Source organism: Rhincodon typus, chromosome 40 (assembly GCF_021869965.1).
Source record: "Rhincodon typus isolate 14 chromosome 40, sRhiTyp1.1, whole genome shotgun sequence".
NCBI lineage: Eukaryota > Metazoa > Chordata > Chondrichthyes > Orectolobiformes > Rhincodontidae > Rhincodon > Rhincodon typus.
In genome coordinates, this window is record NC_063371.1 from 15,211,793 (window position 1) to 15,227,329 (window position 15,537).

Genomic DNA, 15,537 nt, shown 5'->3' on the forward strand with positions numbered 1-15,537 from the left:
CTGCACCTTGTTGTCTCGGATTCTCCAGCATCTGCAGTTCCTACTATCTCTGATGCAACTTCCTTGTGTCCTCTTCACAACAGACTTTCCTTTTTATCTTGGTGTCATCTGCAAATTTAACTTTCATGCCTTCACTCCCCTCATTCATGTCATAAAGTCATTCAGCACGGAAACAGACCCTTCAGTCCAGCTAGTCCATGTCGACCAAGTTTCCCAAACTAAACTCGTCCCACTTACCTGCATTTGGCCCATATCCCTCCAAACCTTTCCTTTTTATGTACTTATCCAAATGTCTTTTAAATGTTGTAACTGTATCTGCATCAACCACTTCCTCTAGCAGTTCATTCCATACACGAACAAATATCTGCATAAAAAAGTTTACCGCATGTCCTTTTTAAATCTTTCTCCTCTCACCATAAAAATACACCCCCTAGTTTTGAACCCACCCTCCCAAGGGAAATGACCCTTGCCATTCACCATATCCATTCCCATCATGATTTCATAAACCTCTATAAGGCCACCCCTCAACCTCCTACGCTGTAGTGAAATATGTCCCACCCTATATTTATAACTCAGACCCTCCATTCCCAGCAATGTCTTGTAAATCTTTTCTGAACCCTCTCCAATTTAATAGAAAGGGCCATGGGTAGTATTGTAGAACAGAGAGACCGAGGGGTTCAGGTACATAGTTCTTTGAAATCTGCACCACAGGTAGACCGGAAGGTTAAGAAGGTGTTCAGCACACTTGCCTTCATTCCTCAGACCTTTGAGTATAGGAGTTGGAACGTCATGTTGAGGTTGTACAGGATATGGGTGAGGCCTGTTCTGAAGTATTGTGTGCAGTCCTGGTTACCCTGCTATAAGTCCTAATTGATATAAATTGTAAAACGTTGAGATAAGGGAATCAAAGGTTATTGGACATGGATGAGAATGTAAAATTCAAAATGCAAACAGATCAGCCATATTTTATTGAATAGCAAAGCAGGCTTAAGGGGCTGAGTGACCTGTTTCTACTCCAAATTCATATGTTTGGATGTATGAGAGAGTGCAGCATTGCTGGAGGTTGATTATTGGGGGATTCCTGCACTGTCAAGGATTAGCACTGAGGGAACACTGTACTTAAAGGCTCAACACTGAGGGAGCAGTACACAGTCGGAGAATCAGTACTGAGGGAGCACTGACCATATATTTATGGGGGGTGGGAAATCAGTACAGAGGGAGAGCTGTGCTGTTGGAAGGGATGGTACAGGGTATCGGACAGTTTTCTGCATGGACTATACTGTTATAGTGTTTTAATATTGGGATAAGTACAGGCAGTATGACAATGTGGTGAAGACTAGTGGGAAGCCAGAGGATTGGGAAGCTTTTAAAAACCAGCAGAAGCGGGAGAAGATGAAATATGAAGATAAGCTAGTTACTTATTTAAATGTAGATTGCAAGAGTTTTTTCAGAGATATAAAAGGTAAGAGAGGTAAGAGTGGACATTGGGCTGCAAAATGATGCTGGAAAAGTAGTAATGGGGAGCAAAGAAATGGTGGAGGAACTGAATAGATACTTTGCATCAATTTTCACAGTGGAAGACACCAGCAGCATATCAGAATTTCAAGACAGTCGGGGGCAGAGGTGAGTGTAGTGGCCATCACTAAAGAGAAGGTGCTAGGAAAGCTGAAAGGTCTGAAGACAGATAAATCACCCAGAACAGATGGACTATATCCCAGGATTTTGAAGGAGATAGCTGAGATGGTAGGCTATTGCAGAAAATACGGAGGCATGGGATTGAGGGTGATTTAGCGGTTTGGATCAGAAATTGGCTAGCTGTAAGAAGACAGAGGGTGGTGGTTGATGGGAAATGTTCATCCTGGAGTTCAGTTACTAGTGGTGTACCTCAGAGATCTGTTTTGGGGCCACTGCTGTTTGTCGTTTTTATAAATGACCTGGATGAGGGCGTAGAAGGATGGGTTAGTAAATTTGCAGATGACACCAAAGTCGGTGGAGTTGTGGATAGTGCAGAAGGATGTTGTAGGTTACAGAGGGACATAGATAAGCTGCAGAGCTGGGCTGAGAGGTGGCAAATGGAGTTTAATGAGGAAAAGTGTGAGGTGATTCACTTTGGAAGGAGTAACAGGAATACAGAGTACTGGGCTAATGGTAAGATTCTTGGTAGTGTGGATGAGCAGAAAGATCTCGGTGTCCATGTGCATCGATCACTGAAAGTTGCCACCCAGGTTGATAGCGTTGTTAAGAAGGCGTACAGTATGTTAGGTTTTATTGGTAGAGGGATTGAGTTTCGGAGCCATGAGGTCATGTTGCAGCTGTACAAAACTCTGGTGCGGCCGCACTTGGAGTATTGCGTACAGTCCTGGTCACCGCATTATAGGAAGGATGTGGAAGCATTGGAAAGGGTACAGAGGAGATTTACCAGGATGTTGCCTGGTATGGAGGGAAGGTCTTATGAGGAAAGGCTGAGGGTTTTGAGGCTGTTTTCGTTACAGAGAAGAAGGTTAAGAGGTGACTCGATAGAGACATACAAGATGATCAGAGGATTAGGTAGGGTGGACAGTGGGAGCCTTTTTCCTCGGATGGTGATGGCTAGCACGAGGGGACATAGCTTTAAATTGAGGGGTGATAGATATAAGACAGATGTCAGAGGTAGGTTCTTTACTCAGAGAGTAGTAAGGGCGTGGAATGCCCTGCCTGCAAAAATAGTAGACTCGCCCACTTTAAGGGCATTTAAATGGTCATTGGATAAACATATGGATGATAATGGAATAGTTTAGGTTAGATGGGCTTCAGATTGGTTTCACAGGTCGGCGCAACATCGAGGGCCGAAGGGCCTGTACTGCGCGGTAATGTTCTATGTTCTATGTTCTATGTTCTATGAGATTGTGGAGGCATTGGTGGTGATCTTTCAGGAATTATTGGAGTCAGAGAGGGTCCTAGAGGACACCCCTGTTAAAGAACGGAGGGAGGCAGAAGACAAGAAACTACAGGCCGGTTAGCCTGACCTTGGTCATTGGTAAGATTTTAGATTCCATTATTAAGGATGACATTGTGGAGTACTTGGAAGTGCATGGTAAAATTCTGCTGAGTCAGCACGGCTTCAATAAGGGGAGGTCATGTCTGACAAATCTGTTAGACCGAAGGTATAGCAGCAGAATTGTTATTCCAATGAGTCTGCTTCACCATGCGAGCATGGCTGATATGTTTCTCATACCTATTCTTCTCCCTTCTTCTCATTACCCTTGATCCCCTTACTAATTGAAGAATTCTTTGAGGAGGTGACATGCAAGTTACATAAAGGAGAGCTAGTGGATGTGATCTACTTGGCAGAAGAAGGCATTTGACAAGGTGCCACACAGAAGGCTGCTAATTAAGATGAAGGCAGAGAGTGGGGATAATGGGGTATTTTATACAATGGTAGCTGGTGACTAGTGAGGTTCTGCAGGGATCAGTGATGGGACCTCAGCTATTCACACTACACATTAATGATCTGGTCAAAGGAACTGAGAGCATTCTCGCTACGTTTGCAGATGACACAAAGATAGGTGGAGGGGCAGGTAGTGTTGAGGAAGTGGGGAGGCTGCAGAAGGAGTTGGACAGGTTAGGACAGTGGGCAAAGAAGTCGCAGATGGAATATATGTGGGAAAGTGAGAGGTTATGAATTTAAGTGGGAAGAGTCCAGGAGTAAACTATTTTCTAAATGGGGAAAGGCTTTGTAAATCTGAAGCACAAAGGGATTTGCGAGTCCTAGTTCGGGATGCTGTTAAGGTCAACATGCAGGTTCAGTTGGCAGTTAGGAAGGCAAATGTAATCATAGAATCTCTACAGTGTAGAAGCAGGCCATTTGGCCCATCGAGTCCATGCCAGCCCTCCAAAGAGCATCCCACCCAGACCAACCCCCTTACCTATCCCTCTCTCCCTGTATTTCCCATTAATAATCCACCTAGCCTGCACATTCCCAGACACTACAGGGCAATTTAGCATGGCCCAGTCACCTAACCTGCGCATCTTTGAACTGTGGGAGGAAACCGGGCACCTGGAGGAAACCCACGCAGACACAGTTTGAATATGCTGACTCCACACAGACAGTCACCAAAAGGTGAAATCGAACTCAGGTCCCTGGTGCTGTGAGGCAGCAGTGCTAACCACTGTGTTGCCGTTGAGAGAGGGCTCGAATACAAGACTAGGAATGTACTGCTAAGGCTGTATAAGACTCTGGTCAGATTGTATAAGGAATATTGTGAGCACTTTTGGGCCCAATATCTGAGGAAGGATGTGCTGGTGTTGGAGGAGGTCCAGATGATGTTTACAAGAACATGATCCCAGGGATGAAGGGCTTGTCATATGAGGAGTGGTTGAGGACTCTGGGCCTGTACTGGATGGAGTTTAGAAGGATGAGGATTAAGAAGGATAAGTTTTTGACTAGAAGGAGATCAAGGTTAATGGGGAGAAGGCTGGAAAATGGGATTGAGGAACATATCAGCCGTGATTGAATGGTGGAGCAGACTCAGTGGGCAAAATGGCCTAATTCTGCTCCTGTATCTCATAGTCTTAAGACATTGGCTACTACATTGAAAAATAATCTATAGAGCTAAGTTTACAACTGTTTTTACATTATTAAAAGGTTTACACCTTACATACAATTTCTGAAAGCATCACCAATATTTCCTGTGACATTTCACACTTCAGATGTGACACTTTGGACATGCCATCTTAGCTAACTATGACCACTGAGTGATTTGTTGAGTTGTGGAAATTACCTGTGTACAAGGGTACGTTTCTTGGAAATGAAGAATCCAAGTGTGTGTTCCTGGATCAGAATCCTGTGATCTGGGTTGATCAATATACTGAAGGAGGAGAGAGGGGAGAGCATGAGTACATGAATGGTGTCAGCACGGGCTTGCAAAATTTTGCATACAATTTAAACATTAATGTGCAGTCTGCCGTATGCACACACATTCAGCTGACAACGACAACTTGCATTTTTAAAGTACCTTTAATGCAGTGGGCCAATTAGATTAGAGTATTCTTGATTCAAGTACTGAATAAAAGAATCCTGCTTCTCCTGTCTTCCATTCTAGTTAGAATGCAGCCTCTGCGTTAGAAAAGCAATGAAATTGCCTGGATGTGTGCAGCTCCAACAACACTCAACAAGCCTGTAACCATCTAGGACAAAACAGTCAACTTGAGTAGCACCCCATCTACCACCTTCAGCATTCACTCCCTTCAGCACCAGTGCACTGTGGCAGGATTGTGTACCCTTTACAAGATGCACTGCTGCAATTCACCAAGGCTCTTTAGACAGCACAATCTAAACCCTCAAAGTGTACCACCTGGAAGGACAAGGACAGCACACACAAGGGAACATGACTATTTGCAAGTTCTCCTCCAATCATGCATCATCCTGTAAGGGAGTGTTAACATTTCAAAAGAAACCTTAACACCTAGCAATAAACTGACCGAACTATGCTACAAAAGGAATATTAAACATAAAATGTATTTTAACATTGTCAAAAATTATTAAACAAAGTAAACATTATGAACTTAACATTATAACTTTGAAAGATTTATTCACTAAATTTAATTCTAACATTAACTTCCCCAAAGAGTTTCCCTATCTTCTGAAGTCATGAAGATTAATTCATTTGTCCTGGGCTTAATCAAAGAAATGCCACAGCCCTTCCCAATTCACTTTAATTCTCCCTAGTATTCCAGCTTTTCTTTTTAGTACAGATTTCATTGGATCTTTCCATTAACTTCTGACTAAGTGATCCTTAAGTTTTTCTTTATAAACCTCAGGTCACCTAATTCCTGCCCTGGCTTTGGACATATGTAGACTGTTTTTTGCCAGTCTATTCCTGTACTTTCTGTAAAGTTTTTTTCAAGTTAACAATTCAAGCTGATTGCTTTTTACTACAAAGCTCTGTGAGGACTACTGTCAATTTTTTTTCGATAAATTCCAACCTGGAGTAAATCTTCCAGTAGCTTTTCCTTCTCGAAATCCAAAGTGGACTACAGCCACATTTGCATACCACACGGGGAACCATTTAATTAATATGTTTCCTCCTTGAGATATTCGCCTAACTGACAAGCATTTATTTTCTTTCACTGTCCCCAATCTGTGACCCTACACAAGACCAAATTTGCAACTGTCTTGGTTTATTCTTGAACTAAACTATTGTTTCTGCCTGTAAACACACACATAAAACAACCGAACCTTCTAACTAAGGCTCCACTCTAAATCACTATTTCTCTCACAACATGGCATGCTTTTGAATTTCCTGAAACAAAGTTATTTTACCTTCAACATAACGCTTTGATTCTGTAATCCATATGAATAATGTATATTTTCAATGAATGTATTCCTTCTCTCCAGACTCCCAGACTTCATAACAAGGTGAGAGTTGCATCATTCATTGTTCAAGCTATTTTTCACATCAGCTCTGGCCTTGCACAACCAACATGGTCTACCTCTTAGGGATAATAAACCCAGGCTTGTTTGAATTGCACCTACTCAGGGTCGCTCAGTTTGTCGATCAAATTCCCGCCATTTAATTTTACATTTAACACTTTGAGCTTTAACCTAAAATTTATATTCCTGAAGCTAAAAGTTACATTCTAAAATATATAAAACATGAATTAGATATTTTCAACATTCCTGACTTTTTGTTCTGTTCATTCATGGGATATGGGCGATGCTGGCAAGGCCAACATTTAATGCCTGTGTGGGGGTTGGCATTTCCCCAATACTGTTAGGTAGTTCCAGGATTTTAGATCAGTGACAGTGAAGGAATGGCAATAGATTTCCAGATCAGGAAGGTATGTGACTTGGAGGGGAATTTGTCAGTGGTAGTCTTCCCAAGTATCTGCTGAACTTATCCTTCCAGCTGGTAGATGTCATATGTTTGGAAGGTGAGGTCACTGAAACAAAGTAATTTTACCTTCAACATAATGGTTTGATTTTGTAACCCATATGAATAATGTATATGTCACTGCAGTAGTAATCCAAAGGCCCAGGCAAATGCATTGGAGACATGAGTTCAGAGCTCACCATGACACCTGGCAGAATTTAAACTTCAGACTTGATGGGCCAAATGGCTCCTACATTTTATAATTTTTAGTGAGTTATTACAATGCATTGTGTAGATAGCATAGATTCATGGCACTGTGTGTCAGTGATAATGGACATGAATGTTGAGGGTAGTTGATGATGTGCCAGACAAGGGACTGCTTTGTCCTGGATGGTGTCAAACTTCTTAAGTATTGTTGGAGCTGTTAATCCAGTTCAGTTTCAGGTCAATGATAGCCACCAGGATTTTGTTAGTGGGGTAAGTCAGTGACGGTAATACCACAGAATGTCAAGTGGCGTTAATTGGATTCTCACTTATTGAAGATTATCGTTGGCTGGCACATGAATGTTACTTGTTATGTGCTAGTACACACCTGGATATTGCCCAGGTCTTGCTGCATTTGGACGTGTTTCAGCATCTACGGAGTCATGAATGGTATTGAACATTGTGCAATCATTAGCAACCCTCCCCAATTCTGACCTTATCATGGAGGGAAGATTAGTGATGAAACCTCTGAAGATGGTTGAAACTTAAACTATATGACATTTCCTTCACTGTCAGTGGGTGAAAGTCCTAGCACTCTCTTCCTAACAGTACCATGGGTGTTCCTACGCCACGTGGAATGCAACAATTCAGGGAGATTCAAGGTGCAGCTCACCACCACCTTCTCAAGGTCAAATAGAGATGGGCAATAAATACCAACAATGTCCACACACTGAGAATGATGAAAAAGAAATGCATAGAGTGAAACTGTTGCAAGATACTCTGTTTGCACGTCTTCATGTCTCTTTTGGTGTCTTATGTGTTTGTGTTCTGTCTTTGTTTGATATTCAGGAATGTAACCCAAACATTTACACGGGTTTCTGTGGTAATATCAGTTTCAAATAAAGCAGTTTTGTTTAGCACATGATTTTCAGGAATATGATTACTGTGTTAATCAGGAACTATCTGTACCTGATGTCATCTGAGCTGGTCCTGTATCGAATGGCTATCAATAGGAGTTTTAGCCGAATGTAGCACAGCCTAGAGAGAGGCAAGTGCAGAGACAGAAATGATAAAGCATTAATGGTGAATTACTGCAGTCATTAGAATATCCTTCAAAAAATCATTTTCTGAATAGATTTCTAATTCAGATTCTTATTTCAGCATACCACAATCCACAACCCTTTCTCAGAAATGAAGGGTCACCTGACCTGAAACGTTAACTCTGATGTCTCTTCACAGATGCTGCCAGGCCTGCTGAGCTTTTCCAGCAATTTCTGTTTTTGTTTCTGAACTACAGCATCTGCAATTCTTTTGGTTTTTCTTTAAACAACATATCCTACTTCCTCACTGAGCTACCCTATCTGCCCTTCAATTATTTTTCCATATCCATCTATAACATAAATTCTTTGGAAAATTGTGGTGAATGTAAATTGGATAAAAGAATGTTTGAAAACGCATGCACTTGCTTCCCAGTCCCATGACCTCTTGCACATTGCCCCACTTTCCTTTTCCCCCCTGTCCTTCTCTGTGGATCTGTTACAATCAGGGATGAATAGATTTTTGTACTGTAAAGAAATGATTGGAAGAGCTGGCTTAAGGGTTTGAATTAATCCTGTTACTATGTCACAAGTTCAAAGCAGTGAACAGCCACCTTCTGTTCCAGAGGGGCTGAATAGTCTCCTTCTGTCTCTGTAATAATCTAGAGTGATGAATGGACTCCATCTGCCCCCCTACAGCTCGTCAGACTGAAAAGTTTCTTCCAGTTCCAATGTAACAGCTCAAGGGGCTGAATGGCCACCTCTTGTTTCTGTAAACTCTTCAACAGTGGCATTGCCACAATTCTCCAAATCCCATTTTATCACTACTGTCACCATCCCTCTCCTTGAGACATTCTGAACCTAAACCTGCAAACTTGGTGTCATAGTTTGCTATGGGCTCCCAGCCATGTTTTTCCACTAAGACTACATATTTCCACCTCCATGACATAACCAACAACACCCTCTCTCACTTCGTCTTCTACATAACTCCACATCTATGCCTCTGTTACCTGCAGATTCGACTATGCTCTCCAGCAGATTGTCCACTCTGTAAACTCAGGCTCATTCAAATCTCTGCTACCCATATCCTAATTTGTACGAAACCCAGTCACCCATCAGCTTGTATTCACTGACATTCACAAACTTTGGCTCCTGGATAAGTAATGCTTCAATTTTAACATGTTCATATTTGCTTTCAAACTCCTCCACAGCGTCTCTCCTCCCCATCTCTGTAACCTCCTTCAGCCCCACAATACGCCATGCAATTCAGACCTTTTGAGCTTGTCTGATTTTAAATCTTGAGGTAGGTTTGTGGAATTAGAGGTTTGTTGTCCTGCTCAATACCTGCTGGTGGCAGTGCAGGATCAAGAATCTTTAACTAAGCCAATACCACCACTATGAGGCTGTACGTTGTATTGCACTTAGCCTGGAAAAGGAACATAGGCAGGAAACTAAGGTTATGACAAAATCACCTGAATTTTGAACCTGGGTTTGTACAACAAACAGGAAGCTCAGAAGTACAGAGGGTCAGAAGGACACTGGGTGGACTCAGTGGTTCAGTGGTTAGTAGTGCTGCCTCATAGTATCAGGGACCTGTTTCGATTCCAGCCTTGGGTGACTGCGTGGAGGTTTTGTGTTCTCCCTGTGTCTATGGATTTCTGCCGGGTGCTCCAGTTTCCTCCGCAGTTCAAAGATGTGCAGGTTAGGTGGATTGGGCATGCTAAATTGTCTGTAGTGTTGACGGATGTGTAGGTTAAGTGGATGAGCTATGGGGATAGGGTGGTGGGATGCTCTTCGGGGGGTTGGTCTGGACTTGATGGGCCAAATGGCCTGTTTCTGCACTGTAGGGATTCTATGATGTTGAATTCTATGGTTTTCAAATCCCTGAAGGTTTCAGGACAGGTTAATGGGGTAGTTAAGAAAGCATACAAGACACTTGCCCTTTTCAGTTGTGGTATAAATTGTTAGAGCAGGGAGGTTATGCTGGAGCTGTACAGAACTTTGGTTAGGCCACAGCTGGAGTACTGTGTGCAGTTCTGGTCACCACACTATAGGAAGGATGCGATAACACTAAAGGGAGTGAAAAGGAGATTCAGCTGGAATGGAGCATTTCTGCTGTAAAGAGGCTGGATAAGCTTGTGTTGTTTTCTTTGGAGCAGAGAAGGTTGAGTGGGGGCCTGAAAGGGGTGTACAAGATTATGAGTGGCCTAGACGGGGTGAGTAGAAAACAGCTAAACCCTTAGTTGAAGGATCAATAACAAGGGGCCATCATTTTAAAGTGAAAGGCAGAAAGCTTTGAGGGGATTTGGGAAAACATTTTTCACGCAGAGGTGAACACACTGGATAGTTGATGTGGAAGACCTCTCAATCTTTTAGAAGTACTTGGATGAGTGCTTGAAGTGTCATAACATTCAAGGCTATGGGCCTAGTGCTGGAAATTTGGACTCGTGTAGATCGCGGAGTATTTTTGGCTGAATAGACTCGATGGGCCAAAAAGCCTCTTCTGCATTGTATGACTGTATGAAAAAGGGTGATCACAATGATTTAGGGGTGCCTTATCCCTGGCTTGTGATGATCCTGCAACCAGAAGGCAGTATCCTGAGTTTCAACTGTGGACTTGACCTGTTTCCTATGTTTCTAATTTGTTTGGCTGATCTCAGCATGGTGAAACTGCTAATTTCCCGAGGTAGTTTCTGGAGAGCAACGAGGAGGTCATTGAAGCACATCAGCACCTGGCTCCCATTCTAGATCACTGACCTCTATTCACAGCCCGTTGGAGACAGGAGAGTGAGAGTCAGTTCGAGAAGAAACTTGGTGTTGTTATGACTGCAAAATTTCGAAAGCATTTTGCGACCAGTGAAATCGTTTTAAAGTGTGGACTAATCACTGTTGTAATGTTGGAAATACAAGAAATAATTTGCACTCAGCAAGTTCCCATGAATGGCATAATGATCAGATAATCTTATTTTTGTTGATGTTTATTGAGGGATAATTTTTGACCATTTCATCAGAGAAGACTCCTCTGATCCCCTTCATTAAGGTCACAGAATCTTTTCCATCCACCTGAGAGGGCATCATACACATTTCCATGTTCCTTTTCCTGAAGAAAACTGCCAGTATTAACCTATGACATTATGATTGCCCCTTTGTGCCAGTGGAGGTATTGCATTGACAGGACAGTAATCTTGCAGTGTGATATGTTCAGATTTGCTGTTTCCATCCAAAATGTGGATACTGGAATATACAATGCAAACATAAACTTCGGAGGAGAACACATGAGCTTAGCCATGGATTTAATCAAGTTTCTGTGTGGCCTTGAAGGCAGAGCAATGCCTTTAGACATTCATGAGGCTTTAGATGATACTGTTCCAATGGGAGCAGGTGATTGAAAGGTAACATTATAGGCATAATGCAGAGCATTAGGAGGAAGTGTCAGCAAGTTCTTTGGGCCATGAATTTGGGGGACATTCCCTCTCCCTCCCATTCCCAAATTATTGCTACAACAGTGTTGTGAAGTCACTCACTCGCACACAGAGTTAAAGGACATGCCTACGAAACTGTCAGACAGAAACTCGGTGTAAATCTCCTGGCTGAGTCCCTCTTTGTAGATATCAAGCCACGTTCCAGTTTTATGCTGCAAATGGAAAAAGCACTTATCAGTAACAGAAAAACTCAAGAAAAACAAAGCAAGTTCCAGGACAGAAAATATAACATTTATGTTCTCACCTTTAGAGTGAATTCTCAAACTGATAGTCCTACTGCAAATTCTATCTGTGGGAAAGGATTATTCCCTATAAAACCTGCTTCAGTAGCTCCTGGTTTCAGACTCACTCACTGGTTGCTGTTTATGGGCCTTTCAAGATAACCTTCCAGAAGAATAGCAGTGAGTGACCAGTAGAGTTCTGCAGGGATCAGTGTTGGGACCACAACTATTCACGTTGTACATTAATGATCTGGATGAAGGAACTAAGGGTAATGAAATCTGAAGCATTTGCAAAAATCTTCAAGTGGATGATCCATCTCAACCTGTGCCAGTGATCCCCAGCATCACAGATACCAGTCTTCAGCCAATTTGATTCACTCCATGTGATATCAAGAAATGGTTGGAGACACTGGATACTGCAAAGGCTATGGGTCCTGACAACATTCTGGCAATAGTTACTGAAGCCTTGTGCTCCAGAACTTCCACTCCCCTAGCCAAGCTCTTCCAGTAAGTACAGTTACAACACTGGCATTTACCCATGTGAATCATTGCCCGGAATATCATTTGTTTTGAGAGGGCTAGTATACATTTGCTGAGATGTCCTGCTGAGGATTTATAAGGCTCTGGTCAGATTGCATTTGGAATATTATGGGCAGTTTTGAGCCCCATATCTAAGAAGGATCTGCTGGCTTTTGCAGGGGTCCAGAGGAAGTTTACAAGAATGATCTCAGGGATGAAGGGCTTGTCATATGAGGAGCAGTTGAGGACTCTGGATGGAGTTTAGGAGGATGAGGAGGCATCTGATTGAAACTGACAGAATACTGAGAAGCCTGGATAGAGTGGAGAAGATATTTCCACGAGAAGGAGAGACGAGGATCTGAGGGCCTCAAAGTGAAGGGATGATGCTTTAGAATGAGATGAGGAGGAATTTCTTCAGTCAGATGATGGTGCACCTGTGGAATGTATTGCCACTGAAGGCTGTGGAGGCCAAGCCACTGAGTGTATTTAAGACAGAGATAGATAGGTTGTTGATTGGTCATGGGATCAAGGGTTATGGAAAGGCAGGAGAATGGGGTTGAGAAACATATCAGCCATGATCACATTGCAGAACAAACTCGATGGGCTGAATGGTCTAATTCTGCTTATGGTCTTACAGTGTAAAACAGAATCAACACTTTAATATCAATGCTGCTCTGAGCTAAGTGCAAGGTCTCAAGGCACTCTTCAGCTATTAAGAGTCCTGGTCTAAATTGCCCTGTGATCTGATGGGCTGTTTTTCAGTTGGCTGGGGAACTTGAAAAGAAGGTTTACAGGTACCTTTTCCCACTTTGCCATGGGATTTTCTGTGTTGTTTTTCTCTCTGACAGGCGTTGGGATGGCTGCAGCGAGGGTTAAGAAATGTCTTGTCTGAATGCTCTGTTTCTTAATTGAATAGGTATGTAGTTGCATTGGAGGCAGTTCAGAGGAGGTTCACTAGATTTATTCTAAAGATGAAGGTTTGTCTTATGAAGAGAGATTGAGCAGTTTAGGCCTATACACTGCAATTTAGAAGAATGAGAGGAGATCTAATTGAGGTATGTAAGAAACTAAAGAGGATCGACAAAGTAGATATAGAAAGAATGTTTCCTCATGTGGGGAAATCTAGAATGAGAAGTCATTATTTTAGGATAAGGGTAGCCGATTTAAAACAGACATGAGAAGAAATTATTTCACCCCAACGGGTCATGAATCTGTGGATTTCACTACCCCAGAATGTATTGGATGCCAGGATGTTGAGTCATTTTTTTATTCTCAGTACTCAGTATGTCTCCAACCAATAGAGCTTTTTTCCCCAACTCCCTTTCACTGCGATGGGTATGATTCCTGATTGTGCATGATGTACAGCCTTGACCTGATAACCAAATGCTGTCATTTTGAGCTGGTTTTTGTTGCACCAGCAAACACCTTCACTGCTTTTTCTCTGCCTGCAAGCCCTCCCAGGGTCATCCTGTACAGGCTGAGATGATAGTGGTGCATCCTGACAACTGTCTCTGGAATTTTGTTTATTCAATTCAACCCCTTCATCCACAAATGTCACTAGCTGTTCAGGAAAAGATTAGATTTGCACCCACCGGTCATTCTTCCTCACCTCTACTTGCGGGTCCTTGACAAAGAGATTGGCCAAAAGCGTGGAGAAGCCTGGGACAATGCAGTTCTGAGCAATAAATCCCATTTTCAACTCCGACAAGCAAATCACACTATCTCTCCTCTTCATGTCCCAGCTGGGGATATTCTGCAGGTAGGCCTGTCATATCACAAACCTCAATTACACAACCACAAAAACATAATTAGATAGCACAGCTACAAGGTAGGCTAGATGGGTTGAAGGATCTTGTCAGTAGGTGGAAATGAGATTAAAGGTCAAGATGGGTAGGTTGGATTTTTTTCCATTTATTCTTCTATTTTTCATACCTCAAAAGACTATGAACGCAGAATCCTTAAATATTTTAAGGCAGAGGTAGATAGATTTTTGATGACCAAGGTGATGAAAGATTATCAGGGATATGCAAGAACGTAAACTTGAATTTAAAATCAGATCTGCCATGATCTTATTGAATGGCAGAACAGGCTCAAAGGGGTGAGTGGCCTACTTTTGTTCCTTGTTTGTATGTAGATTTTTCCCTATGTTCATGGAATGTGGCCATTGCTGGCTGTGCTAACATTTATTGTATGGCCAAAATTGCCTTGGAATAGGTGTTGGTGAGCTGCTTCTTGAACTGCTGTAATCCATGCAGTGCAGGTATACCCTTAATGCTGTTAGAGAGGGAGTTCCAGGACTTTGACCCAGTGACACTCAAAGAATGGCAGTCAGGATGGTGAGTAGCTCAGAGAGGAGCTAACAGGTGGTGGTGTTTCAATGTATCTGCTGTTGTTGACCTTCTCAATGGTAGGAGATCCAGATTTGGAAGGTGCTGTCAAAGGAACCTTGGTGACTTACTGCAGTGCATCTTGTCGATGGAAAACACTGTTGCCACGGGGTTACAATGGTGGAGAAGTGAAGCTTTATGGATATGATGCCAGACAATGGACTGCTTTATTCTCGATACCATTAATCTTCTTGAGTGTTGTTGGAGCTGGGCTTATCCAGGCAATTGGAGAGTATTCCATCACACTCCTGACTTGTGTCTTGTAAATGGTGGACATGCTCTGGGGAGTCAGGAAGTGAGTGACTCACTGCAAGATTCCTAGTCTCTGACCTGTATTGTAGCCACTGGGTTTATGTGGCATGTCCATTTCAGTTTCAGGTCAATGGTATCCCCAGGGACTTGTTTAGTTGGTTGACGAAAATGGTGGAAGGTGGGTTACTGAGATTGAGAAATTTAACATTTGCTGTTATACAAAGCTTTTTATGAATGTAGGACATCCCAAAACTATTGAGATACTTTTGATGTGTTGCCACTTTGAATAGGAATAGCCAAATCACAAAAGGATAAAGGACTAGAACGGTCAGGATTGAGAGCCATGGAGAAATACACGTTTGAAGTAGTGCGGTTGGATTATTTCTATACGCACAAGAGGGCAGACAAGGCCTTAGTGTAGTTATGTGAAAGCCAGGAATGTAAACCTCGTTTGTGAACACAGGTGCTTGGAGAATGACCTTATACTTGTCAACAAGGTGCAGGGCTGGATGAACACAGCAGGCCAAGCAGCATCACAGGAGCAGAGAGGCTGACGTTTCGGGCCTAGACCCTTCATCAGAAAA

At 42.5% G+C, this 15,537-nt stretch overlaps 1 protein-coding gene across 1 annotated transcript in view; it reads right to left on the reverse strand.

The window, feature by feature from the left end:
- Window positions 1–4,756: 4,756 nt before the first annotated feature.
- LOC109930129 (calcium-activated potassium channel subunit alpha-1-like) overlaps window positions 4,757–15,537 on the reverse strand; it is a 457,675-nt gene continuing 446,894 nt past the window's right edge. The window contains exons 13-16 of the mRNA XM_048618522.1: window positions 13,924–14,079; window positions 11,617–11,726; window positions 8,016–8,093; window positions 4,757–4,847 (exon numbers count right to left, since the gene is read on the reverse strand). Of these exons, the coding sequence (XP_048474479.1) occupies window positions 4,757–4,847; window positions 8,016–8,093; window positions 11,617–11,726; window positions 13,924–14,079 (435 nt within the window). The remainder of the gene's footprint in view (window positions 4,848–8,015; window positions 8,094–11,616; window positions 11,727–13,923; window positions 14,080–15,537) is intronic.